Source organism: Saccostrea cucullata, unplaced genomic scaffold (genome assembly GCF_032062105.1).
Source record: "Saccostrea cucullata isolate Sc308-1 unplaced genomic scaffold, CSIRO_AGI_Scuc_v1 ctg24, whole genome shotgun sequence".
Classification (NCBI taxonomy): domain Eukaryota; kingdom Metazoa; phylum Mollusca; class Bivalvia; order Ostreida; family Ostreidae; genus Saccostrea; species Saccostrea cuccullata.
Window position 1 is genome coordinate 211568 of NW_026933183.1, and position 27708 is coordinate 239275.

Below are 27708 nucleotides of genomic sequence, written 5' to 3' on the forward strand. Positions count from 1 at the left end.
TATGCATCCAAATACATGTACAAGAAAATGCATTTAATGAATTGCTAAGATAAGATTTCCGGACCACAGAAAACGATTCAACTTAAATCAAACAAGATCATTAATGACTCTATACAGAAGACCTCGTAATTCACTCCTCATAAGGTTAAGGGGGTCCAAATTCAATACAATCCGAGTTCCAGTGAAATCGATTCCAGCAGAGTCGGTGCGCGTTTTTTGGCTTTGCTTGTGCGAGTCTCCGATACGTTTCCAACACGCTTATACAAGTGTTCAATCTTTTGGGCAATAAACGAGATACATTTAAAATATCAATGCACAAAACGGCTCATATTACCTAGGTGGAATGTCATCACCAGCTCTCAATATTGTATAGGACGATCGCTGGAGATTTAATATTCCATTTAAGATGTATACAGAAAGATAAAACGCGTTATAACGGTCTGTCTGAGCCCCTCGCCGGATCACAATGCTGACAAGAGGAGCACCACATCAGCGCCCTCCAAAAGACCGGCCCCCGGAACGATGGACCTCGCCGATTGTCCGCCTGACAGAAATTATCGCTGATCGGATTGGGTCCGGTGGTTCTCCTCTATCGATAGGTCGTTATCTACCATGCATCTTTCTAGAGGTTTAATAACAATTAATGCTGGTCGTGAGACAATGCTGGTTCCCTCGAGTTCCTCTCTAAGTTGATGTCATAATGTAACAGTAATCTACATTAGCAATACTCTAGTCACTGCCTCTATCTGTGGGACACAATGAACGGCGGTGTCGCCTGTATTCGTGTCCAATCACCCCTAAACAGGTGCGCGACTCATCTACCTGAATCTTTACAGCTTTGTTGTTATTTGTTGATTCATGACTAAATAAGCTTCCAAAAAATATATTCTAAAAGATCGATTAGATTACAGTTCATGTATACATCGCTACAGTTTCATGTACGTCAAAGAAGAAATGGGTATCAATTTAAACATCAGTAACAAAAACACATACGCAGTTCAAGAGAGAGAGAAAGACAGTAAACGTTAGAATTGGATATACCAAACGATTACGTTGTAGTTGTTTATTTTCATTCTTCATTAAATTGTTTTGAAACAAATTCCATCAAGAAGGAAATGAAATTTAAAATAAATGTTCGAAGAGCTGTTATATTTTGTTTCTCAACAAGAGGTTGACCGTATTACGTGCCACGCATAGTAAAAAGCTAGAAATGGAATTACAAATGACATTAAAACGCACAGCACATGTCGTAATGAAGACATAAATCATCAACTATAAACATACAGACGTTAATAAAGGAATTCTGTTGTAGATTTAGTAGGTATAATCCCGCTGTGTTAAAATGTTTTTCCTCTCGTCTCCATGGTACTGTCTTTAAAATGTTGGTCACTGAATGGTAAACTTAAATTTGTAGTCAAACTTCAAAGTGGATATAAAAAGACGTTTTAGCTGTGAAAGAGCGGCCATGAATTAAGTCAGAGAAAAATTTGAATTTTCATACAGTATTTCTATTGAGGCGTGAGGCAGTCAACTCCGCCCCATTTTTTTCAATTTATATTATTAAATCAGCCGGGAATATTTCTACTGTGGTGCATTTTACATATCTTTCGGGAATTAGTGGCTGTTTGACTGGGTTTACCCGGGTGCTTTATAATTTCTGGCTTTTGTTTATAATGACCACGTGCGCGCGGTGGTCGCCATATTGGTGTTGTCGCTGTTCCCGTGGACACGGCCTAAATCGCCTTCTAAATGGGTCAGACAATTTTCTTACAACCAGTTTACATACTATAGAGTAAAACCTTTCCTGTTAATTTTCCCCAAAATCGTAAAAAGAAAATTCTCAGAAAAAAAAAACAATGTCACTATAGTTCAAATGGTTGTCAAGAGTGGACGTTTTCCCGCCTAATGTTTTCACCCTAACAATACAGAATCTATTGGCACTTCAAGTTTAGGGCTATATTTGGGCACTATGTATTTTTTCTTAAAAACCTTCACCTTATTGTTTACTATACAAGAAAGAAACAGATTCTTTCAATCGACATTAAAAGGCACACTTACCTTTTACACTGTAATATAAATCAGATAAATAAATCCTGTCTAATGAAATGCACAGACCTCGTTTAGAAATTCATGACAAGATAGGGATTGTGTAGTCTTGTCCTATTTCATAACAGGTTCCCCGTGTAAACTACCCGCTCCTGTACCCCTCAATGAATGGGGATAGTTCACTCTAATCGCGTACATTCCTTCTCTCCGAGGTAATTAGGTATGTCCGAGTTACTGGTATACGACATTGTCCTAGTTGTTGAAGAACCAGGTAGCCTGGGACTTTGACAATGGAATACAATATAGTTCATATAAGTCATTAACAGTTACTGGATTACCGTGCAATAGGCGCGCTAATTCTTACACACCTCGCTGTGTATTGTTTGTGTTTGTCCTAAACACGTGGTTCCATGGTGCTCTTGGAGTACCTGGCGATCGATTTCTAATTCCACAGAGGTGTGTGTGGCGGGACCCGACTTTGGGGGGTCTCGGTCCCTCTCCCCGATATTTGGTCTAGAGGTGTTCCACTTTCCCTGAGGGTTATGGACGGTCCCCTTTTTAAGCTGTGCGTCGTAAGAAGGTCAACAGTAGTCTGTCGTAATCGAGGTATAACACAGAACGGGGGCTCACCACGGGATACGGGTATTTAACAGAATAGAAACGCCAATAGTTGAGAAAAAAAAAACCTATAAGCTTAAATTATACAAGTCTCTTTATTTCGCATGGAAATATGGTAAATTATCAAAAGATAGTCTAATGAAAATGTTGGAATTTTTTTTAATTTAGGAAGTTCTATACTAGCCAGAAAATCCTTTATAAGATATTTAACGAAATTCTTGCAAAATTTTTACACTATCACTCGTGTAAAAGCTCAATATTCCCTCTTTCGTCCGTACGCCTTTTAGGACACATTTACATGATTTTTTTTCCCCTTTATAACTTGCGGTCTTTGTTTGGGGGCACCCCCCTGGGTGTCCCCGTAATATTCTTTGAGATCAATACGAACTGGTGAATTATTGTATTGTGGCGATACAGAGAAGGCACCGAAACAAAGACGGGATCACTGGAGGATTATCAGGCGTGACGCGGCCCGGTCAACAAAGAGCCGCGCTCAAACACCACTGCACAGTTACCGTACACCCCACTACTGCGGGCGCGGATCTTAGTGGGGCAGGTTATACGTGTTATCTAAAGATCATATTCAAAAAATAAAACAACCAAATTTATGAAATGTCATTAAAAATTATAAGGGTGGGTGGGTTGTGGAGGGATGGTTGAGGTTGGGGGAGGGGAGTGTTATCTCGCAGATAAATCTTGCCAATACACACACACCTTTTTGCAAACTTGCTTATGGCATAACTTGTGCAGCTAGATGCTCAAAAGGTATTCCATGATACAAACACTGCTTGAAGATGTCTAACAGGCAAATGATTTACAATATATTTTTCAATATGTAATAAAGTATCACGCCCCAATTGAACATGAACTGTACATAATGATTATTTAAAATATGAAGCACGAATTCAAATGCAATAGGCAATTTTAACATGTACAGACAATTATTGCTTACAAAACTAATTTTCAGAAACTAACGTAACATATATCCAGATTATATCTGCACATATACCATACATAAATTGGGTGATAATTCGGAGTCACACATTTTCAACCAAATATAAAGTCTAGAATCCTTCCCAATTCAGTGATTTATACCTGCAACTGCACTTCCTTGTCTGATTTACGATTTTGAGGTGAGGTATTTACACTACAGTGTGAAAACATAAAATCTGGAGTATATGCCATTGTAAAACTTTCTTGGCAGTGAATTTTCAACTAGAACCTAGAAACTCCCCAATAAAAAGATGGATTCACATTATATGAAAAAATTGAAAATTTTCATAACAAGTTCTGTCCAGAATCAAGAATTTTAAAATTTCTAGTCATGCATACCTTTAACAGTGAAATATACATACTGCAACATCATGCACCCCTATGCTCATGTTGATAACCCAATTGCAGACTACTGCCCCTGTGTTCCATGCTTCCTTATACACTGGTCAGGCCAGGTCTGGTATATACATGTCTAATACCAAATCAAACAGCGGAATTCACAGGCCCCCCTTCTTCACGTATATTGATTTTTTTAATGCAATTCTTTTACTACTTTTCCAATACATTTAAATTCTAAATAAACAATATCAACAACCTGCTGTTGATAAGAAAGCCATCGATTTAAAAGGCCTGCAGCCATGAGAGGAGCGCAGTACAATGTGCAGTTTGCTGGATTTCAATGACTGCTTTAATAGGCTATTATGCCACCAATTATCACCTAATATTTACCAGATTGTCATGTCATTATGGAGGAGAGAAAAAAGGAGTTATAAATAAACAACTACTGAATGTCAAAATCCTGTTAAATAAATCATTTGTGTGCATACACTGAGAGCACTTCTGTATGGGATTCATTGGGAATCTTTCCTGTCTCTGTTCAACATTTAATTAACAGGTGCTCTAAATTCACCATCAAACTCAACAGACAACAATGCAAAGAAAATGAGTCAACTTGTGTCTTACTCAATAAAGCACTGATGGCACCAGAAGTTTGTACATGTAACAGTACTCACCTGAGATTTATATATATGGGAACTGTTGTAAAAATGAGTCATACTGTAAATTTCATTTAATAAATGTACTATTGGTCAAACTATTAACTGTTGACCTTCACAACACTTTTAATTCATCAAACTGTAAAGTGTTGACTATCTACTAATAAATTGCTATATCATAAACTGTTGACACCATTCACAGTCAAATTGTAAAATGCTGACAATACTCCCCAAAATACTGTTAACACATTCACAGTCATACTGTAAACTGTGTACAACACTACCAGTCATACTGTAAACTGTCCAGAACATTTCCTTTCATACTGTAAACTGTGTAAAACACTAAATACTGTAAACTGTGTACAACACTACCAGTCAGGCATCCAAATTTAATCGCCGACCCAAACTTTTTTTTTCGTCATAAAAATCTGGAAGTTACTGGCCGGTCAGTTTAACTTTTACATTCATCTAAATCGAAATTGAAAGTACAGAAACAAAACTAGTGAGTTCAATTTCTACATCAACAAGTTCGTTGCAATTTGCTTACCATTGCGTGGCAGTTGCAAGGGTGTCCTAGCATCGCCCAACGCCCGGTGCTACGTTTTTGGGGATCAAAAATAAAATTAAAATTATGCATGTATAATTATAAATACATGAGAAACAAAACGGTATTTTCACTCATTGTTTTGCTATTTAATATCCAACTAATGAAAATTTTAAACATGAAATCACTGTAAACATTTTCACACTTATTTCATACTGTATTACTGTTAATGGTAAATATATAAACATTCAATGACAATCAACTGATAGCTAAGTGTTATGTGATTAAACTTTAATATATATCAATAATACTTAATGGTTTGAAATGAAAATAAAATGATTTTTTTTTAGATAAGCTTGACTAGTGCACTTAAAATTTTTAAACTTCAACTTTAAAAGGAATGGCTTAGGACCTTGCCTGGCTTTCTCAACAATGAACTTTTTAAAATACTAGTTTTTACAATTTTTTGTTGCCCCTATATTTGGACTGGTCACTTTTTAATGCGGACTAGTAACTTTATTGCTGTTACAAACCTGTGGGTTATACTTGATTTTTATTTCAATTGCACACCCCTGAGTTATAAGGCAGTTTTAATACAACACCCATATTACAAGCCCAAACAAAAGTAAGGCACCATACAATGGTAAAACTGTTTTTTTAAAACTGTGTACACCACTATTTTATTTCAGCATGTAACAGTAAACAAAGTTATTTTTTTGTTTGGCCTCATACAGTAAACTGTTGATAACATTTCCTTTCATACTGTAAACTGTGTACAACACACCCAGTCATTCTGTAAACTGTGTACAACACTACCAGTCATACTGTAAACTGTCCAAAACATTTCCTTTAATACTGTAAACTGTGTACAACACTACCAGTCATACTGTAAACTGTCCAGAACATTTCCTTTCATACTGTAAACTGTGTAAAACACTACCAGTCATACTGTAAACTGTGTACAACACTACCAGTCATACAGTAAACTGTTGATAACATTTCCTTTCATGCTGTAAACTCTTGATAACACCCAGTCACACTGTAAACTGTTGACAACTTTTCCAGTCATATTGTAACTCAAACTGTGAACTTTTGACAACATTTCCAGTCAAACTGAAATGCATAGGAAATCCCAGATTACAAAGCTCACCTTGACAAATGATATCAGTATTAATAATGCAAATCTCGCATGGTACTTTTTAAATTTAGTATGCATCCTAAGATGATTATCCAAGAAGTTTGGTTTGATTAGGGCTTCTAATTTCTTTGGAATGGACCTGCTCCAAAACTTTAACCTCTTCACAAATTAAAAGTTCCAACATCCGAAGCAAGTGACCACCCTTAGATGCATCATACATGCAATTTTAATTATATCAAGTTATAAAATTGTATAGCTACTCCAATACATTACCCTGGTATCTCATCTGTAAAATGTAGGTCAGATCTGAAACAAGTCTGGTAGTGTCCATCCCTAGATGCATCATCCATACAAGTTTGGTCCAGGCAGGTCTTATTGTTACTTGAGAATGGGCTTGCTCCTAAACCTTTAAACTGGTTACTCATTTGGAAAAAATATAGGTCAGATCCAGCATTCGAAGCAGGTCTGGTAGTGTCCAGATTCCTAGATGCATCATCAATGCAAATTTGGTCCAGATAGGGCTTACTGTTACTTGAGAATGGGCTTGCTCCTAAACCTTTAACCTGGTTACTCATCTGGAAAATATAGGTCAGATCCAGCATTCGAAGCAAGTCTGGTAGTGTCCATTCCGATTCCTAGATGCATCATCAATGCAAATTTGGTCCAGATAGGGCTTACTGTTACTTGAGAATGGGCTTGCTCCTAAACCTTTAACCTGGTTACTCATCTGGAAAATATAGGTCAGATCCAGCATTCGAAGCAAGTCTGGTAGTGTCCATTCCGATTCCTAGATGCATCATCAATGCAAATTTGGTCCAGATAGGGCTTACTGTTACTTGAGAATGGGCTTGCTCCTAAACCTTTAACGGGATGCCAACGGTTTGTCATAAACTCATCTTGACTTTGTAGTGTTGAGTTAAAAAGTACTGAAAACATTTGCATTAACACTGTACATGGTTGAAAATAATACCAGTCAAACTATTTAGCAATGACAAGTGACATTTCTCTTTTATACTACAATGACATAGTTATGGTTTTTCCCAAATAATAATAACTGTAACTACTATTTATACCTTCAAACACAGATCTTATTTCTGGGCAGCTGGGGTAGAGTGTCTGCACATCAAACCAAAGAAGACAAAAGTGCCTGAAAAAATAAAAAAATTTACATATACTTTTTCATGAAAGATATGGAGATAACAAACAGTATTCAAACTCAAAAGTTCATAAAACAATACAAAATAGGAGCAGAGCAAACAGGGACTCCGAAACATCAGAGGTGGGATTAGGTGCCATGGAGGATTGCACAACCCTGCCAGCCGGTCACGCAGTGAATCAATGAAAACATGACTTGTATACAAAAAACAAGAAAAACTTTTTTCCAGCTCATCTTTTTTAAGGATTCCCTCTATATTGTGTTATAACACATCTTGACTTAGGCCACACCAATTTAATTTCTTGTTCGTCGGACATTTGATGAAAAAAGTACGATCAGGCTAGCGGTTAAATAATAATATTATTACTTTTTTGTAGGCACGATTTTTAGGTGGGGCGAGAAAAAATTTGAGCGGACAATTTTTTTTTCCCTGATTTGCAGAGTAAGTTGATTAAAGTACGATAAATAGAGTGGAAATATAATAGAAAACAGCACAGAATTCCCATGGTGCGCGGATTTTAAATCAATATTATTTGTATAGTTTTGTTTAAATACGAGCGCGCGGGTCCGACGAACAATTTTTTTTTATTGGTGTGGCCTTACTTCTCTTCAAATTACATATTCAAGATGAATGCTCAATGATGTACTTAAATTCTAATTATGAAGGGTTTGAAAAGATTCTAGAAAGCAAGTTATTTAAAGATTTTCTGGGGGTATATTTTGGGATGGTTTTGTTGATTTCTTCATCAATATATCTCTTCAAAAATTGATGATGAATTTTAAACCCCTTCTTATTGATGTAAAAGTAATGCATCTATTGTATGATGCATTTATCTCCGTCACCAATCAATTAATATATATATTGACATCACATAAAAATTCTAAAATTTATTTTTGTGACAAAAGAAGCTTTTCAGGTAATTAAATCCTTTCAAAAACCAGAATAATCAAAGTTGTGAAATTTAATTGAATTTGTACGGCAGGCAGTCACCTAGAGTGTTATGCAGAAATTTAATTCATTTTCAACCAAACAAAAATATACTTCGAAAAATTGTCTGCCAATAGAAAATTATGTCACCCAAAGAAAATCTTTTCTATGTGTTTTTTTCTTCTCTTTTTTCAATGTGATTTGCATAACCTTTTCTCTGATCTTTTTGTACTTAGGATATGTGGAGTAAAAATGACACCTCAATGATTTGCCAGGTGAAATATAAAATCCACAGGAATTACTGATTGGAGCATACTGAACGGTGCCTTGGAAACCAGATACATTCAAAACTACTTTTTTTTTAAAAGTTTTTTTTTAATTGTACAGCTTTAAACATTAATGCTACATGTACATTTGGATGAAATATATTCAAAAAACTTTAATGTGAACTTTTCCCCTTGTAATGATGGACTGCATCATGCACAACTCTAAATATATACTTTGTCTGACCTAGTAAGTGTCCAGGGTGCAGCATTGCCAACATCATAAAATGAACAAGAGGCCCATATGTCACAATGCTCACCTGAGTAAGTATGACCCTTCTTGTATATCAGCAGATTCTTTTTATGCCCCCGGATCGAAAGATCCCGGGGGTTTATGATTTTATCCTGTCTGTCTTTCTGTTTGCTGGGGGGGGGGGGGGGGGGGGGGGGGGGGGGGGGGGGGGGGGACAAACACATCTTGTTTTTATATATTCTCATTTAAAACTTGTTCATTCATTGTAGACAACTGAATCTAAACTTTTTGAAGGTGTCTCCATAAAAATATAAATAAACATGACTTTGTTTTTCCGGGAAAGAGAATTTTGAAGTTTTTTTCTTCGCATTCCTTTGTAAAACTTTGTACACCCATTGTAGCACCACTCTATTCAAGGGGGGTCATTATGTCAACAAACTTGAATATGCACTACATATGGTTCCAACTTATGCTTATTAGGAACATTAAGAATCTGGACTACCTATGGATGCTTTCATGTAAATATGATTACTCATCGGTTCCCCATCTTTAAGGAGAAGATGAAGATTTTTCTTATATCCACATGATCCATGTAAAAATCTGATGTTCAATAGTGACCCCACCCTACCCTGGGGGTCATGATGCAAATTTGAATCTACACCACCTGAGGATGCTTTCACATACATATAGGACCAATCATTGCTTTGCAGTTCTTGAGCAGAAGATTTTTACACTATATCAGAAAGCTTAAACTTTTGTGGTCCAGTGGTTGAGAATATGATTTGTAAATGACCTCACCCAGTTTTCACTTTCTTTTAATTATTTCCCTTTGGAAAAAAAATTTGAAAAAAAATTGAATCCCCCTTACTTAGGAATTCTCTGTTCTAAGGTTGGTTGAAATTGAAATTGGCCCAGTGGTTCTCGAGAAGAAGATGAAATTGCCTTTTGACTCAGGTGAGAGAACGATAAGCAAACTGTCCATGATGCAATTTAACATTCATTCCATTAACAACTTTATGGAAATGACATGTGAACAAACTATCATGACCATGGCATGCAGTTCTCTCTGAGAGCAGTATTTGACATTTGGAGATCTACCAGGTCACCAGGTTCACCCAGTGATGGACGGCAAGGTTCAATAACACAAGGCCGACTCTTTACTGGTTTTCATCCCCTAGATTAGTATTCCCCTGTCTTTGGCTTAGTTATCACATTTTATAGATTTCCTATCAAACTCGAAATCTCCTGTAACACCCCAGAACCCTCTAAAAACATCAGAACTACCCAGGGACGTGGACCGATTTTTTGTACAGTTACATGTTTGTACACCAAGCAATTCAGACATTCCTTTACTGTCTAATAATGGGTCAATAGAGATCAAAAAGTATGTCGCACTAAGAATAGTTATTCTGAACAAAAGACTTAGGAGGATAACCAAATCAGATATATTCGACATGTGCGGAAGTACAATACCCAGTATATACAATTAATACATGCAGCAATGAATTTTCCTAGAAACAATACATTAAAAACACTAGAACGTGCAGTCATTGTAACATTTTACAATATTTCGTTACCTACGTGCCCTCTTCACCTGACCAAACTTGTTGCATTCTAGAGAATAACAAGCTCCTACAGTGTGTCTCGTAAATCCCTGTACACTGCACTCTGAACAAGGAAGCACCAGAAGTCTGTAATCTGTCTGTACACAGAACCCAGGCCTTCTTACCCTGGGTCCTACTTATAGCTCTCCTTTTAACCTCAGCTCAGACACTACACTCTCAAAAATTTTAAGACTCAAATTTGTCTCCAACATGGCTGTACAGAAAACACCCTATAGTGAAGTCTTCACTAAGAAACTACAGTTAAATCATCCACTTAAATCCATTATGCAAGGCTCAGAATCTTCACATTCACTCAATATTCCATTGTAATTTTTTACATATCCAATTCCTGCTTGAACATTTCCATATGAACATTTATCTATATAGACCTAGCAAAGACCAATACCACTGAATCACATAGACAATCATTCCTACATTGAAAAACAATGATAAATTTGACTTACATTGTTTTGATATTGGTAAAATGTTAGCGTTCACTAAGGGCACCTGCTGAAAGTGAGGTCTACATATCGGCCGGGACGAGTGCAATACAGAACTAACAAATCACTGGTTTGCAGCCATCCCAGCCCATATATGACCCCAGAAACACAAATGACAGCAAAAAAAGTAACTCAAACATTTAAACAAAACCAAGACCATATACATATGGACTCCTGTCCCTGACCATCTAAATCCCCAATTGACCCATAAATAAAAAATTATTAATATTAACCTGCAAATTCAACTTAAAAGTCAAAGTCCACATCAAAATAAATCCAAGTAACATGCATATGCTTTTATATCCCTTCAAGTGAGCCCCATTCTATGAATATTGTCTCCCCCATTCTATGAATATCGACTCCTATTCACCCCCCGCCCCATGCACACACACCTATATTGAACTGTCTTTGGCAGGGCTCGACATTAATTTAACACTTGTCCGCTTGTCCGGTACCAATGAAAAAAAATTACGGACAAGTGAATATTGCTGGGCACTTGTCCGATTGGATAAGAGATTTTTTATGTAAAGAAGTCTTCAAATAATAATAATAATTTTAAAAAAAAAAAACAACTACCGATAAAAACGGAAGGAGTACATAAGCCCGAATTTCGATCCCGATATCAATTGCTATGTAAGTTCACACTTGATAGGGATCGATGTTCACTAATTGCAGCATGGCGTGGATCTTACAACGTTTACGGATTTGGAATATATTTGATTGATATTACAGATTCACTTGCGAACGTTTATGTTGTTGTCAGGACAGAAAGTCTATATAAAATTTTGTTTTATATGTGTTTGGCTTTTTTATCAATAATGACAATGATTAATCTGGCACATTTAATTTTTTTAATTTAAGTAATTGTTTTCAAGTTGACAGAATAAAAGATATTCATTGAAAAATTTTGGACAAGTGCAGCTGAAGTTCGGACAAGTAAATATCTTGGTCACTTGTCCGAATGGACAAGTAAGAAAAAAGTTAATTTCGAGCCCTGTTTGGATATTTCTGATATGCCTGATGGTGACAAGGAGCACATGGTGGTTGTGACTGACCAATAAGGGATGCTTCCTCCTCCATGCAGCCTGATCCTTACTGCTGTTTTAGAGGTCTGTGTTCACTCAGCTCCTGATTTATAATTCAAAGGACTATTTTTTAGCTTGAATACGGTTTGTTACTTCCATATTTCATTGCTTAATTGGATCAATAATTCCAAAAAAAAATTTCATTAAATATGAACCTACACACATGTAGCAAGCTGTCCTTGCCTGCATTGAATTCAGATAAACAATGAGGACCTGCTTTGTGTGAGCATTTAACTGATGAAGAGATAATTCCTGCCTTACTGCATATCAGCCCACTGCCAGGTCCTCCTGACTTACTATAGAGACCTTGTTCTGACATACTATACACCCAGTAGAGACCTAGCCTTGTCCACAGGAGTCAGGTTACAGACAACAAGTCCTTCAAGGCTTTGTTCAATAAAGACTTACTCAATAGTCAACATAATAACTGTACTTTAATTAATTTAATACAGAAGCTCAACAATTTCAAGAATTACAACTGAAGCATGTGCACAACTGCACGTTTGGAAATTATGCAAAGAAAAAAATCTCAGCGAGACCAAGACCTGCCAACAGTAACCTCTTCCAATATTCTCCTCGTCTTGAATCAGCTTCATACTTTGGCAACTCCAGTTTATTATTCATTAATAAGCTATTTTATAGAGCTAAGACAAAATGTCACCACCCAGACACAGTCTTTTAAAGTTTATTACTGACTTTACGACTTCATCTCTCTATGTTAAAACAATTTACTAGGTAATGATTTTTAAAATGTTTAATTTTGCTTCTGATTCCCTTTGCTTATCTTCAAAATTTAATGGAAAATGTTTACTACAAATACTTCAATTGGAACTAGTTTACTACAAATACTTCTAAAACATTTTCAAAAACCTTGTGTCAAAAGTAACAAGAAATGTTGCTTTCAACATGTTCAATAGAGAAAATCTGAAACTATTTTAACTTGAAAGACATAAATCTGCAAAGAAAATGACTTACTCTTACCAAAAAACTGAACAATTCTGTAATAAGCTGCATAAATCCTGGGTGAGTTGTTTGTAACTCATCCTGTACTCCTGTTTTGTACACAGGGTACCACATTAACTCCTAACACACGTACACATATACACACATCCCACAAGGACTTAAGTCAATATTTATATGGTGTACCCGGCCACTTTAAAACTCATACTACAATCAGAAATGCAAGTCTGCTTTATTTATTCTCTAGAATTAAGAGGCCCCCAAGGGGGAATTACCCTACTCTACCATTCAGATTGTTTTATCATTAACCTCTTTGTCCCCCATTTCAGAATTCCTTGTTTGTCCATTGCATTTTTGGGCTATTTTCTGAGATCAGTCAGTCTGATTCTTTCATCCTATCTAATCATTTAAATCATTAATTTGAGATTTTTTTTAAATGCCTCTGTACATATCTAAACAGTTTTTGAAATGACAATTGGCTTTAATCTTTTTTGTTCAATGAAGTTGCACATTGCTTATGCGACAAATCTGACTTAAATGTTTGCAACTTTTTGTTAATTAACCATCACAGGAAAATAACCTAGACACCATTTTCCCTGTTAAAACTGGCTCTGCATACATGTATTATATTATTACATCTAACTCAATGCTCAATATATATATCGAATATTGCCACATATTCAGTTTTTTCTGTGCCTCTGAATCTCAAATGATTTATTGGAAAATTTAGCTACTTCTTATGAGGAAACCTGCCCTGGATTTTAAACTAATAGCCAATCAGGTCTACTTGTCACAAGGAAACTTGTATATAGAGAACACCAAAACAAATTTGTCTTCGTAATTGAGCGCCATTTCAATGAGAAATGAACACAATTCCATTAGCATTTAAAGACAATATCAACACAAATTGGAATTCTGCTGTGAAGGAAGGTGAGATTCATGCAAGGTCTTGCAGGCATTGGGTGTAGAGCAAAGGAATGCTCATACTAGTTTGGTAGGGTTTGAACAGTTTTCAACAAAACAGTGTCTTGTGAAAGAAATTAAATAAATATTTGTACTAGAAGCTTGTGTTGAAATAAGATAAGGGGCTAATATTGGTGGTCACATGATTTCTGCTAATCCCTGATAAGGTGTTAGTCTATCAAGGGCATCACAATAAAAAATATACGAGGAACGATAACTCTAGCCAGACTTAGCCAGCAAGGGAGATAAGCCCGTCAGGCACAACACAGTGGTGCATGATAGAGCTGTGATAGTGGGGAGGGAGACACAATGGCTGTGATTGGTTTCCTGGAGTCTAGTTTTAGTTTGATAGCCCGGCTTGTACAGCCTAGCTGCAATCTCCTAGGGAGCATGATAGCGGGTAAATACACGAGGCTTGGGGGCCGAGGTCTTAGGACCAGAAACAACGCGTCATTGCGTCATCATCCATGTGACGATAAACATGGAGAATAAAGGGTGAGAACTGAGTAATGGGAAAATAAACACGAGAGGGTAAAAATCAGCGGTCTAATCGACGAGGACTAATGACAAATGACGGACCTTTCTCTTTATACTGTTCACCGTTACTTATTTCTTACCCCTGTGGTAATCAGGGAAAGAGAAATTACACAGTGATTAATTCTGTTAAATCTCTCTACACAGTTTACATGCCCTAGTAGCTTATGCTTTAATCACTGGATTAATTGTATCGGTAATCGAGATTCCATTTAATCAACAACTGCTATTTATTCCAATAGTGTGTTTAATTGCCAGCCAAAACCAGAATACAAATATCTCAACTCAGCACAAAATAAAAGATAAACCCTAAGTATTATCTCAGATCTTTTGCAGTTGAGAAGCTATTCTAACATAAATGCATGCAACATCAAGCGAAACAATGGAATTACTGAAAATCATAATCTTGCAATGGGAACAATTTTTCAGCAGTTAAGAAAACAAACTGACCCAGTAGTACTCTCCCGATGATTGGGGTTAGATACAAAATTTACAAATTTGAATCCCTCTTTACCCATGTAACTTGTACCAAGGTTGCTTGAAACTGGCCTATTGGTTCTAGAGAATAAGATGTGAAAAGTTTATGACTGAGAACAACAACAGAGTCACCATCATGGCGCAGTGGTTAAAGTCTGCTCTAGAGTCTTGGAGCAAGGAACTGATCCCTAGGTCAAGGGTTTGAATCCACTGTTGAACATTAAGGCAAAGGTCGAGTCCAACCTTGGCATAAGGTACAAGGGTAAAGAGGGATTCAATTTTGTTCAAGGGTCACATTCAAAGGAAAGATAACTAAGATATGGTGCAAATTGAGTAGGGTATTTTAAAAAAAATTTCTTAACAGTGCTTTGGAACCATTGGGACAGAAAAAAATGAAACTTGCCACAACGCTCAGCTGCTAGGAAAAAGTAGAAATTGGTTTATTACCTGTATTGAAAAGTTTGAATCCAAAAAGTAGTCCCATGACCAATCATGGCTTTGCTATTTTTGAGAAGATGATTTTTAAAGAATTTGACATAATGTAATTCAAGTTTATTCAAATAGTGACCTGGGGAGTAGGGAGGGCAAGCCATGATGATCTGTCATATATTTATGGGGGCATCCTCAGGAACTTACAAATTATGACCCCTGGGCATTGGGAGGGTTCACAGTGGGCGATTAAATTTTCTGTAAATTGCTTAACATCCATCTCAAGAATTTTTAACTTGTATAAAGACATCCATGGCACCACTTGCCAGCTGCAGTGGAGAATGCAAATCCCACCAAATTTCGTACGAATTCCCAATAACCAACCGAGCGTAATCTTTCAAGCGCTTTTCTTTATCTTAATTGTAATGGCTTCTTCGATAAACGTAAGTGCAAAACTATGATTGGTAAACTAGTTTGTTGTCGGTGCTAAGGTAAGACAGGTGAGAAAATCGAAATAGCTTAAAACTTAGGAAGAAAATGGACCCCCACAAGAATTCAAAGAAGTTGTTATACGACAGCCAAATCGACATGAAGTGCGCACTGTTTATTGACGCTGGGTGTACAATGTATTGATAATAAAATTCAAATACAGTTTTCATCTTTTTATTGAATTTTTTTTTTGGACTGATAGAAATCTGTCTGGACTGAAAACCTTCGCATGGCAGTCAGTCCAAATGACTGACACCAAAAAAAAGATTTCAAGAACTCTGATACTGTTCAATACTTCAACAGTACATGTACTGCTATATTATTGTTTGATTCATTACCTTGATTCTCAGTTTGATATGTCTTGACTGATACTTTTTTAAGGGGTCAAAATTTTTTTCAAGTGGTGTTAAAGCCAAGAGCTTGTGCTTTGATTTGACCAGTCACAACAGTCTCCCAAATGGTGCAGTTGTATAAACATTTTGTTCTAGAATCAGAGTTAGGGGTTGATCCTTTTGTTGCAGGTTTGAATCTCGTTGCCAGACGTAAATACTGGTTCATCAGATGAGACTGTAAATACTGTTTTACTCAGTAACTGAGGTCCTGTGTTGGGTCAAAATGTATACAAGAAATTCCATCGCTCTTAACTCAGGTTTGGACCAATCGCCCAAATGGGATATAATAGTCTGTTTGGGATATAATATCCTAAATGGGCTATAAATTTACAGTGCAAAAATTGAAAATTTTTATTTTGGCATTAAATATCATAAATCCACATCAAAACACTAAGAAAGGAATATCTTTTGGTAGGCAAGTTTTTCTTCAACCCTACAGTTTGTAACATTGATCCCCAAGAAGTTAAGGAACTTCCGAGGGATCAATCTCCTAAACAAAGGGCATACAGAAAAACTTGCTTACCAAAAGTTATTCCTTTTTAAGTGTCCTGATGCGGATTTAGGATATTTACAGCCAAAATAAAATTTTTCGATTTTTGCACTGTAAATTTATAGCCCATTTGGGATATTATATCCAAAACGGACTATTATATCCCATTTGGGCGATTGGTCCCAACCTGTTAACTTACTGACTGGTAAAATCACACTTCAACTGACATGTGAAAATTTTTTCAGGGACATAAAGCAAATAATTTTAAGCAATAACAATTTCAACTGCTTACCGTCAGCATTGTCGAAATGTGCAAAGCTGCTGTCTTTGAAGTAACCACATCTACAACACAAATTAGGGTTATGTCATTGTAAACATGGTAAGTCATCAACATGATCACACAACAACTGAACACACAAACTCTATTATTTTTGCTCCCCTTGCCGCTTTAACAAGACCTGCATTAATAAATATCATTATCAATTTAATATCAAAGTAAATTTAATGAGAATTAGCATAACTGTTTGTTTGCGTCAGTCTTGAACACAATTTACATGACAAGGGCACTGAGAGAACAAAGCCATTCAGAAATTTTATGCTACTGCAGTGTTTTGTTCCATGAAAAACGCTGAGTACGAAGTATTAAGGCATGAAAACCATTACATAAACTTCAATCGAAATGACAATAACAAAACATAAGTTGGTAATCACAGAGTTGACAAAACCTGCCTCTCGCGAACATTCTTTCGGCCATGTGGGTCACGATCATAGAAAATGTGTCTGTCGCACCTTGTCATAATTTGGCATGAAATCTCTATAATTTTACAAATAAATGGAGGAAATTCTTTAGAAATGGATATATATTGTTGAAACATACAATGTTTCAAACAGTATTACCTGTTTTCTTGTTGTTTTCATGACTTTATAAAGTTTTCCCGCGAAGTTTCTCCGAAACGCAATGGCGGCCTTGACATGTGCGTACATATCCCATAATCCTACATTCCTGTTGTTACCTGTTGAAAAACTAAGGCGCCAATTTCAAAAATCAATAAAAGCGTCTAATTTATTTTCCTTGATTTAAGGAGATTGATAATCGATTACTATAAATCATGAGTTTATTTTTATTAAAAAGATCTTACATGAGCCTGTTAAATACTTATCTTTGTTAGACAATTGTAATTTCTTTTGACCTAACTGTTCTTTTCTAAGCATGATTTCTTTTTATTACATTTACAGTTAAAATATTTGAGAACGGAAAGGGCATAATTCATGCGTCCAAACTTTAATCAATACAAACCCTTTTCAAATAAACAATGACCTTATTCTTGTTAGTCATACCACCATAGCGATGTGCATCCGGAAATTTGAAAAAAGGAGGGGGCATACTTTGATCTTGAAACTTATTAATCGAAAACAATTATGATTCCTCTAAGAAACTATTTTTTTCAATGTATCAAATGTCCATACACTTGAATTTGCTGCCATAATAATATAAATTAAAGAACAAATTGGTACTAAGAAATATATTTTAATACACGCCTTTCATAGGCGTCGGAACCGGGAAAGGGGGTGGGCTAGGGGCTAAGCCCCCCCTTTTTTTTTTAAAGATATACATAATGCAGGCACTGAATATTGCGACGTAGGTTTACCCCCCCCCCCCCCCACCACACACACACACACTTTCAAGAGGTTTAAATTTGCAGTGTACAGTCAAAGAAGGGTGTGGTAGGGTTTGAAAAAAAGGTACCGATTATAGAAGTTTGATCCTTCCCCAACCCCACCCTACCCACCCACCCCTTACGAAGTTTACTCTTTTTTGTTTAGTTTAATTTGTTTGTATTTTTGTTGTTGTTTTTTGTTTGTTTGTTTGTTTTTTTCCTTGTCAAGTTTTTTTTTTCTCTTTCAATTAGCCCCCCCTTTAAATTTGCATCCGACGCCAATGTCTTTCATAATTAATATAATTCCTTGTGTTTTGGAAAGGGGGATAGCCATAGAAAAAATAATTCACCTTAAAAAAGTTTGATTATCAAAAATATAAAAAAATGTTTAAACTCGAGAGTCTTATTTCGAAGAAAAAGGGGGGGGGGGGGTGACCCTTTTTTCATAAACACATTTTCTTCGTACATTACCATATAACTTTGTTTTCTGCAACAAAAAAGTTGGGTCACAACCACCCTTTCAATAGTAAAATGTAGGGTCTGAAAAAAGGTAGGGGATACCTACTGCTGATACATGTACCAACGTTTTTCAGTAATTTCGTTTTACGGCCATAATCCTGAAGTATGACCAACTTAAAAAAAAAAACTGTGAATTTTATTTTTACCTTTACGGCTAAATTTTCAGAATTTACTGATATTAAAAGTAAAATGTAACCCTATAATTAATCTCTATATCGGCGTAATCTCTGCAATCACACATGCATGCAAAAGGTTTCTTCTTTGTCAGATTTCTTTGCTCGTCAGTGTCACTCAGTGAGCTGTGATTTGAGCCCACTTGTACATGTAAACGTGCTCTTCTACCTATTTTCATCCGCGTGATAAGCCTTCACCTCAGTGCATGTCTTCCCTTTCTGTGATAACCAAATCGGAAATATAAAAAAAGGATATAATATAATATAAAAAATCATTCTAACTAAACTGTTTACGACAGTTTGCTGAAGATATGATAATTTTTAGCTCTCTTAAAAAATCGCCTGCATGCACGTGATAATCTTGACAGGTGAACATAAGGATTTATTTTACCTATATAATATTGGACTATAAATAGATTGAGAACTTCTAAATTGAAAAAAAAATGTGTAAAGTTGCACCCGTCTTCCACTCCGATGAACACAATATTCAGACACATTGAAGATCAAGATCCAAGGGCTCTGTTAACTTAGTTTTAACAAGACCTTATGATTTTAAATGATGCACAAAGATAATGCCATTATGAATTTCGGGTCCTCTTTTTTATATTTGTTGATGATGTACGATTCATTATGTCGATCGATTTGAGTGTATCAAAAGTCCGAAACTTTTGGTTCTCTCAAAACTCTGATACATGCATTTTGAGTCTCTGAAAATCACATATTTTGACAATGTCTGAAAATTTATCTCAACGACCCCATCTTTTTTATTTTAAACCATGCACACGATACTTTTTAAGGCATAAAAACTTGATACAGTACAAGAAAATATTTTTTGCTAATTTTTTATACCCCAAACATGATACTTTTGTTGTGCAAAAAGTTCACACAATAATGAATGCGCATTAATTTGCATGCTTTGTCCAAGGACAAATATTCAAACAATTTTACGTCAAATAATATTATATTTATTTTCAATGATTGCATTTGTTAAAATATGATTAAGGTTAATTTGAATATAACTAATCAGTGAGTTACAATTTTATAAGTGCAAAAAAGTTCATTGTACTTCTGCCGAGTAATATTCACACTGACCCTTAATTTTCTTTGAAATATTGAGTTTTGCGTTATGAGTACTTAATATCTAAAATAAATTACCCCCCCCCCAAAAAAAGTAATATAACGATTTTCAGAATTGACATGCTTTAATTCTATCCTCTCTGGAGAACAGATGGACGCGCTATTGATATATTGAATTAACCCACTTCAGTTTGTGCAATAACTCTTCTAGCTATAGGTGGGGCAATTTTTTGCGGATAAAGATTTGAGAGGTGTCTTTAAAATTCATAATGAAGTCTCAGGCGAGAACTGTTGTCCGTTGGCCTTTTATCTTCCATTTATGCTCTGTTTATAAATCAGATATAAATATAGGAAAGTTTAATAATTTTTTATTCCCTCCCACAAACTTTATTTTGAAAAGAAAAAAAATTGCCGTTAAAAACTTTTTAGGAATAAGTACATCCCACGACAAAGATTGATAACTCTTTCAAATTCGCACGAGCATTGATCTAATTTGTACAGAATTGATCTTGTTCAATCTTTATCTATTAGTTATTAAAACGTTTGTTAATATGTATTATATGTTCATTTTTACGGCTCTATAAGCGCAAAACTTAATTAAAAATAAAAAAATAAATGTTTCTCTTTTTATTAACCATTTGAAGATTATTTCAATTGTTAAAAACATTCTGATTGTACTCAAAAGTACTCTGAAGTTGATATGAAAAAGACTCCTGAGTTTCTGCTGACATTTTTATTAGTATCTATAGAGTTTTGGAGAACAGGCCTTAGGGCCATAAAACTTAGACGAGCTCACTTTTGATCTCACTTTCCACTATTAATTTCTTTAGAAAAGTGAGACTGGGATCAAAAGTGAACTTGTCTAAGTTTTATGGCCCCCAGGCCAGGTCTTTCAACAAACTGGTGAGATTCCCATTGGTACAAATTACGCTCCGTTGCGCCAGACGTATCAATACAATAAGCACGCTTTCTATATTCATATGAAGCAAATTTAATCAAAGACTTCTAAAGAAGAAGAAAACACTTAATTGTTGTGCCGTTCAACTCGACATTTCGATAAATCGACGACATAGTATCTATTAACACATCTGTTTCACCTCTGAATATTTTACTAGTAAAAGTTGTTAATAGTAAACTAACAACAAAGCTTTATGATAAACCCGATGATTTCAAGTTTTCAATCGTCAAAGTTTTCAACCCCCTTGCTTGTCGTAAAAGGCGACTAAATGGGGCGGTCTTCTCTTAAACCGAGGCCCCGTGTCACAGCAGGTGTGGCACGATAAAGATCCCTCCCTGCTCAAAGGCCGTAAGTGTATAGGCCTAAATTTGCAGCCCTTCACCGGCAATGGTGACGTCTCCATATCAGTGAAATATTCTGGAGAGGGACGTTATTAAAATATAATACTAGTACCCTTATCACCTGCATATGAGGTTTATGTCTCTCAGTTGATTCGATGCCCAAAAGCATGCTCTACGTATGAATAATCTGTAAAATGATACTAACTATTGACAATTAAACAAGGTTACTGAAACCAGGATATCAATATTTTCGTTGAAGTCATCATTTCGTAAGTTTTTTGATCGATAAAATGATCTAGCCAGCAATTGGTTTGAACATATTTTATTGTTAAGATGTTACAACAAAAGGATTGGACACAAGTACTTAATACTTAGAACGTCCTCAATTAACTACAACCAATCATGAAGTCAGATGCTGACTGATGTTTTTCATGCCAGTTGTTAAGCCATATTCACATAATGATTTGTTTACAGGATTTTTTTTTTCTCGTTTTCCCCAATCCATACAAGAAACACACGACACCGAGTGTGACCAGTCGAAACTCAAAGGGATGCTCACTTCTCCATGCCACCCGATCCCACCTGGTCCGTGTTTTATATTATCATGATTATTCATTTGCTTATGAAGGAAGAACATTTTGTCATACCTGTGTATTTGTTTACCTCCCTGATCTGCTTTGACCGATAATACTTCTGCTTCTATTTGTTTCTAATATAAGTATCCCGCAAATGCAACTATCTGCATGCACATTACGACATGGACTATTTGTGAGTAAGTTGAAGGAATTTAATTGTCTTGAGGGAAAATTTTCCTTGGCACTGTTTTAGGAAGATCTTTTCATATTTTGAGAGAATATAACTGTTTTCTTCATTTGATAGTACCCCTGCAGCCAATATGGCAGAGGCATATAACAAATAGTTCAACTGTGTTGTGTACAAGTATAATCTAGTGTGTCTGTATCCAAAACAGTTTACCCTGAAAATCAAGACTCTTAGAAAGAAGTTTATTTCTTCGCCGAGCACTACAGTTAGTACCCATAATACATTTTTTAAAGTTCAATCAAATATTTGAAATAAAAAAAGAACTAATTCTACGGTCGCTACCTTAGTAATTTAACAATGCCTCCTCATTTGTTTTCGTAACTTCCATTTCGTTATGTCAGTGTGTCTCGTGGGTCCACATGTGAGATAAGGGAAGTTCCTCCGCTATAAAGATGGCCTCCCTGTGTTCTACCGGTATCAGACAAGATGAGGGTGTTGTCCGTGTTCCTCTGCCTCCTCGGTGTAGCTACAGCCAGGACTCTACTTCAGCTGGCTCATGATCTCCACGCCAGAACGTTTGCGTCCCTGGTGGCCAAGGCTGGGCTGTCTCATGAACTAGGCACACAAGGTAAACATTTTACAATAATTGCTATGTTTAGAAGTTTGAATAATAGCATACTTTAAATCAGTACATAATTTATATAATTAATATACTTTTTTTATATTTCGTATAAGAGGATGCAGCATTACAAGTTAAAAACAAAACAAAACACAGAGTTTGACACATGTTTCATTTCTGGATATTTTAATGGGAAAAGACGTTGATAGTAACCGAACAATAAAACTTAATGATATCGGATGACTTCAACTTTTCAATCGTCTTCTTCCAATAGTTGGGTAGTGAGGAAACCCTCATCATCTGTTTATTTGGATTTATGTCGCCCAGATGATTCGATACACTCAAAGTACAAACATTTTCTAAAATAAAGCAAGCGTTTGACAAAGAAGCTGATGAAACAAGGTTATCAACAGTGCCGTTTAAAATAAACATTAATTTTTTGCAAATTCTATGGTTGACATTGCAGGCCCGTAGGAAACAGTTTCAGTTTGGAGGGGCACAGTCATACATTTTCAGTTGGGGGCACTATCAACTACCATCATATCATTCGATCACGTGACTATTTCTTAATTGCTTCATTCACAGGGCCATTTACAATATTTGCGCCTACTGATGCCGCCTTTGCCAAAGTACCCAGTGACGTCATGACAAAACTTTCCCATGACAAAGATTTACTCACTAAAGTAATCAAGTATCACGTGACCGCCGGTAGCCAATTAATGACAATTTTTAAAAACGATATCGAAATTGGATCCTGGGCCAATGGGTACAAAATAAGGATAAACGTATACCAGAATGGTCAGGTATATAAAGATTTTTTTTAGTTATTTAAAACAAAGTTGAAAAATTTCTGTAAATTTGAATACTATAGTGTATTATTGTATCTGCCTTTCTGATAACTTCAATGCAGGTGATGACTGCAACTGGAAGCAGAATTAGCTCAAGCGATAACATTGCTTCAAACGGAGTGGTTCATCTTATTGATGACGTCATGTACCCGCTGCCAGAAGAGAGCATTTTACAGTACTGCGCATCCAACCAGAACTTAACTCAGCTCACCTATTCTTTCATTAGAGCAAATCTGCAATATGACATTCAAGGTACAAATTGTTCAAAATCATTTGGTTTTAATTTTATGATGCAATTTTGTCTTTTAATTGTTTATCACAAAAAACTTGAAATTTATTTCAATTCTAGGAGGACCTTTCACAGTATTTGCGCCGATAGAGGCCGCTTTTGACGCCTTGCCCACAGGATTTCTTAACACTGAGTTTCTTACACTAGCAGCTTCCAGAAGTGAGTGCATTTTATACAAAATTACGTTATTATCAATTTGAATGTTATTCTTAGCTGATTGGAAGTCTTTGCAATTTGAATCGTTTTCAAGAATTATTTTTTAATCAAAGAGCAAGCTTGAAATTCAATGTTTCAATATAAATTGTAATTTATATTATTTGTTACAGCCTTGCTGCAGTACCACTATGTACAGGGAACCTATTACAGTGCAGGACTGTCCGACGGAATGAAGATCCGTACTGTACAGGGAAGTGACGTCATCGTTAAAATGCGCAATAGTAAGTTTACTTCTTAACAGTTTTATAAAATGCAATCATGCCACACAATGTAATGATTTTACGAAATGTTATCGTTGACGAAAAATGTAATATGCATATGAGATAAGTTCATCTTACGTACGTCATATTTATGCGACCATCTCTGAATTCACTTTCGGTACTTAGTGAGTACTTGCTAGTATGACATTCACACATTGATGGTCAGGAAGTTATGACATCTAGTCTTAAATACTTTTATATTACATGAATGCATTTTAATGAAACATTATTCTTTGGTTGCATTACAGATACTGTTATGGTGGAAAATGCAAAAGTGATTCAAGCAGACATTAAAGTAACAAATGGCGTTGTCCATTTAATTGACAAAGTGTTACTAGTGGCGAACCACGTGAGTGGAGAATCGGAACCTCACTCGATAGGATAGTCACTGCATGGATAGGATAGGATAGTCACTAGATAGGATAGTATAGTTACTCTACATTATACTCACATTTTGTATATAGATTCATTGTTCATTTTGTTGCTGAATAAAATTGTTTTGTACTTATGTAGTGAGACTTGTCATTTTCTTCAATTATAAATAGTCAGTCTCAATTTCACTGACAAAATTGATTTTAAAAAATGGTTATCATAATCAAAGATGAATGATTCATTCGTTACCAGCGGAGCCAATTTTCATTCAGTGGATATTGTAACAAGTCGACCACCATGATTACTATATACCCTCCCGCTTTTCAAGCGGGGGGTATAAAAATGGTTATCATAATCAAAGATGAATGATTCATTCGTTACCAGCGGAGCCTTCATTTATTTGATATAAGATCTACTTGTAATGAATTCAAACATTAGAAAATAAAGCTGCTTTCATAGATGGTAAACAACTGAAGTTGGCAGGGGTGAAAAAGCTCATCTGAGCCGAAGGTTCACCACTGGGCCAATTCCGACTTAACTTGCCACGAAGCATCCTTCGGTGCAGGATTCAAATGCATACTCTCTTCTTGTAGTCTGCAAAACAGATTACATTCCATTTTTTAAGATTTCAGATTCTAGATGCCTTTTATCTTTCCTAATGAACTGTAATGAAATAAAGTTAAAAGTAAGGAATCTTGATACAGATGACGAAAATGTACATTCTTATTCTACCAAGATATGAGGGAAAATCTTTATGACTTCATTTATCTTTCAATATTATACTTTCATGTAAATTACTTGAATCTGATTCGTCGAAAAACACTACTACCCGCTGAATAATGAAGTCACGCCCTCCTGCTTAGCAACAGTCAACATTGCTTGACGACGGGTGGTATTCCAAAAAATAGCGACTGCGCGGAATTTATGCGCGCACGGTTCACTGTAATATGTATTTGTATAAAACATTCAGTATAATATAATAAATATTGCATGTAGTTGAGTGTAACATTGAAAATTTTCACCCCAAGAAAACCTTGACAATGGTTTTCTTGGGGTGAAAATTTTCAATGTTACACTCAACTACATGAAATATTTATATAATAGTAAATGCCCTTTATTCTTTCGATTTTTTGTGATAAAAAGATCCAAATGATAAAAAATATCGACAAGTCAGTCGTATAGATTGATTTTAATAATCCTATGTTTTGATATTTTACTTTTTAGCTTTCACTTAGGCTATTATTGGGAAAGATCTTGGTTTTATATATAAACATTTAGATTTATCTACCCTAGTTACTGCATACTAGTATTTGTCGGTCTCGGGCCGACGAAACGGCCGTAATAAAGTCAAATACTGTTTGAGCCACGCAACATGCAAAGTGCTCAAATGTGCATCTGAGCAATGTTTTTCCTTTCATTATACCCCCCGCTTGAAAAGTGGGAGGGTATATAGTAATCGGTATTTCCGTCCGTCTGTCCGTCCGTCCGTCTAGCTGTACGTCCGTCCGTCCGTCTGTTACGCTTTGGGTACCCATCTCTTATCCGCAACTCCTCTCATACCACTGAAGGAAATTTATTGAAACTTTCACAGATTCTTAATTACATATTGCCATTGTGCACCTCCTATTTTACTTTTTGATCTGACATGTTTTGCTTTTGATTTTCAAGAGCAAAACATGGACACTGCCATTATATTCATATGGGAGGCGGGGGGTATCATTTAGTGAGCTCATTGCTCACAGTACCTCTAGTTTTCTTTTTGTTTCTTTTTGTATCTTTCTCCATTCATTTTACAGCTGCAGCAGATTAAGTTGTTTTTTTTTATCGAACTTCTTCGAGTGTTCTTTTTGAATCTTAAAACATTGCCTTAACACGTTTTATTATTTAAAAATGACACAAAATTCAACTAATTCTGTCTTTTGTAAGTTATTCAAAAATGTGATATCCTGTATGAGGCCTTATTCAAATGTATGTCATAGTTTATTGTGCTCTTTGTGGTAATCTTTATCACAGGGGTGGATCCACATGAAAAGTGTTCTAGATTTTTACACATTCTATTTATAAAAGAACATGGTTTCCGCCGAATGTTTGAATTAGGGTTTTAAACAAGTGTTGGACTGTCCAGAGGAAAAGTGTGAGATTTTAAATCACTCTCCATTCGAGAAGAGCAAACAAGAGAATTTGTAAATTCTGCAGTTCTTTTCTCTTTCGCCATTATTAGACCTAGCTGCGTGGACCTTAAGCAGTGGAGAATATATGGTAAGAATATATCAATATCTGAGCATGTCCATTTTAGTAAATTGCCGAATCTTGCAATAGGTTGGCGGATCAAAAAGCTTTAATAACTCGACATTTTCGGTTGTAAAATCTTTTGACCCAATTTGATTTTACTGCTTAATTTGCATACATAAAAAATAATAAAATCATAAACCCAATAAAACTGAAAAAATATCAAATATTTTTTATCATTGCATAAAAGTGCATTTATTTACAACAGGACGAAACCAGGAACTATGCCGAATTAATTTTAAGCCAAAAATCGCACTGAAAAGCTTTCTCAGGTCTTCATGTATTTTAGGAAAAAGAGAATGGTAGGGCAGTGTCTAGAATAGGTGATTAATCCATGGGTCTACCCTCCCCTCCCCCTTAATCTAACTTCAAGTGAATGAGTAAAACATGCTTATTCTGCATTTTTTGTCTCTAAACGTATAAACCCACATTCTGCTTGTAAATCTTGAACTCTTTATTCAGCTAATTTT

At 35.7% G+C, this 27708-nt stretch overlaps 1 protein-coding gene across 1 annotated transcript; it reads left to right on the plus strand.

Moving 5' to 3' along the window:
* Positions 1 to 22775: 22775 nt before the first annotated feature.
* LOC134237543 (transforming growth factor-beta-induced protein ig-h3-like) lies at positions 22776 to 25089 on the plus strand. Its single transcript, XM_062719635.1, has 6 exons — positions 22776 to 22973; positions 23550 to 23767; positions 23875 to 24064; positions 24162 to 24260; positions 24428 to 24538; positions 24826 to 25089. The coding sequence occupies exons 1-6, from the start codon at positions 22832 to 22834 to the stop codon at positions 24960 to 24962; spliced, it is 897 nt and encodes a 298-aa protein (XP_062575619.1). The 5' UTR covers positions 22776 to 22831; the 3' UTR covers positions 24963 to 25089.
* Positions 25090 to 27708: the final 2619 nt, after the last annotated feature.

What these genes read in the sequence shown, in the direction of transcription:
- LOC134237543 (XM_062719635.1), top strand. Translation starts at nt 22,832, where the DNA reads ATGAGGGTGTTGTCCGTGTTCCTCTGCCTCCTCGGTGTAGCTACAGCC. An exon ending in ACGTATACCAGAATGGTCAG is followed by an intron (nt 23,768 to 23,874) that starts GTATATAAAGAT and finishes ACTTCAATGCAG; the next exon opens with GTGATGACTGCAACTGGAAG. An exon ending in CATCGTTAAAATGCGCAATA is followed by an intron (nt 24,539 to 24,825) that starts GTAAGTTTACTT and finishes GTTGCATTACAG; the next exon opens with ATACTGTTATGGTGGAAAAT.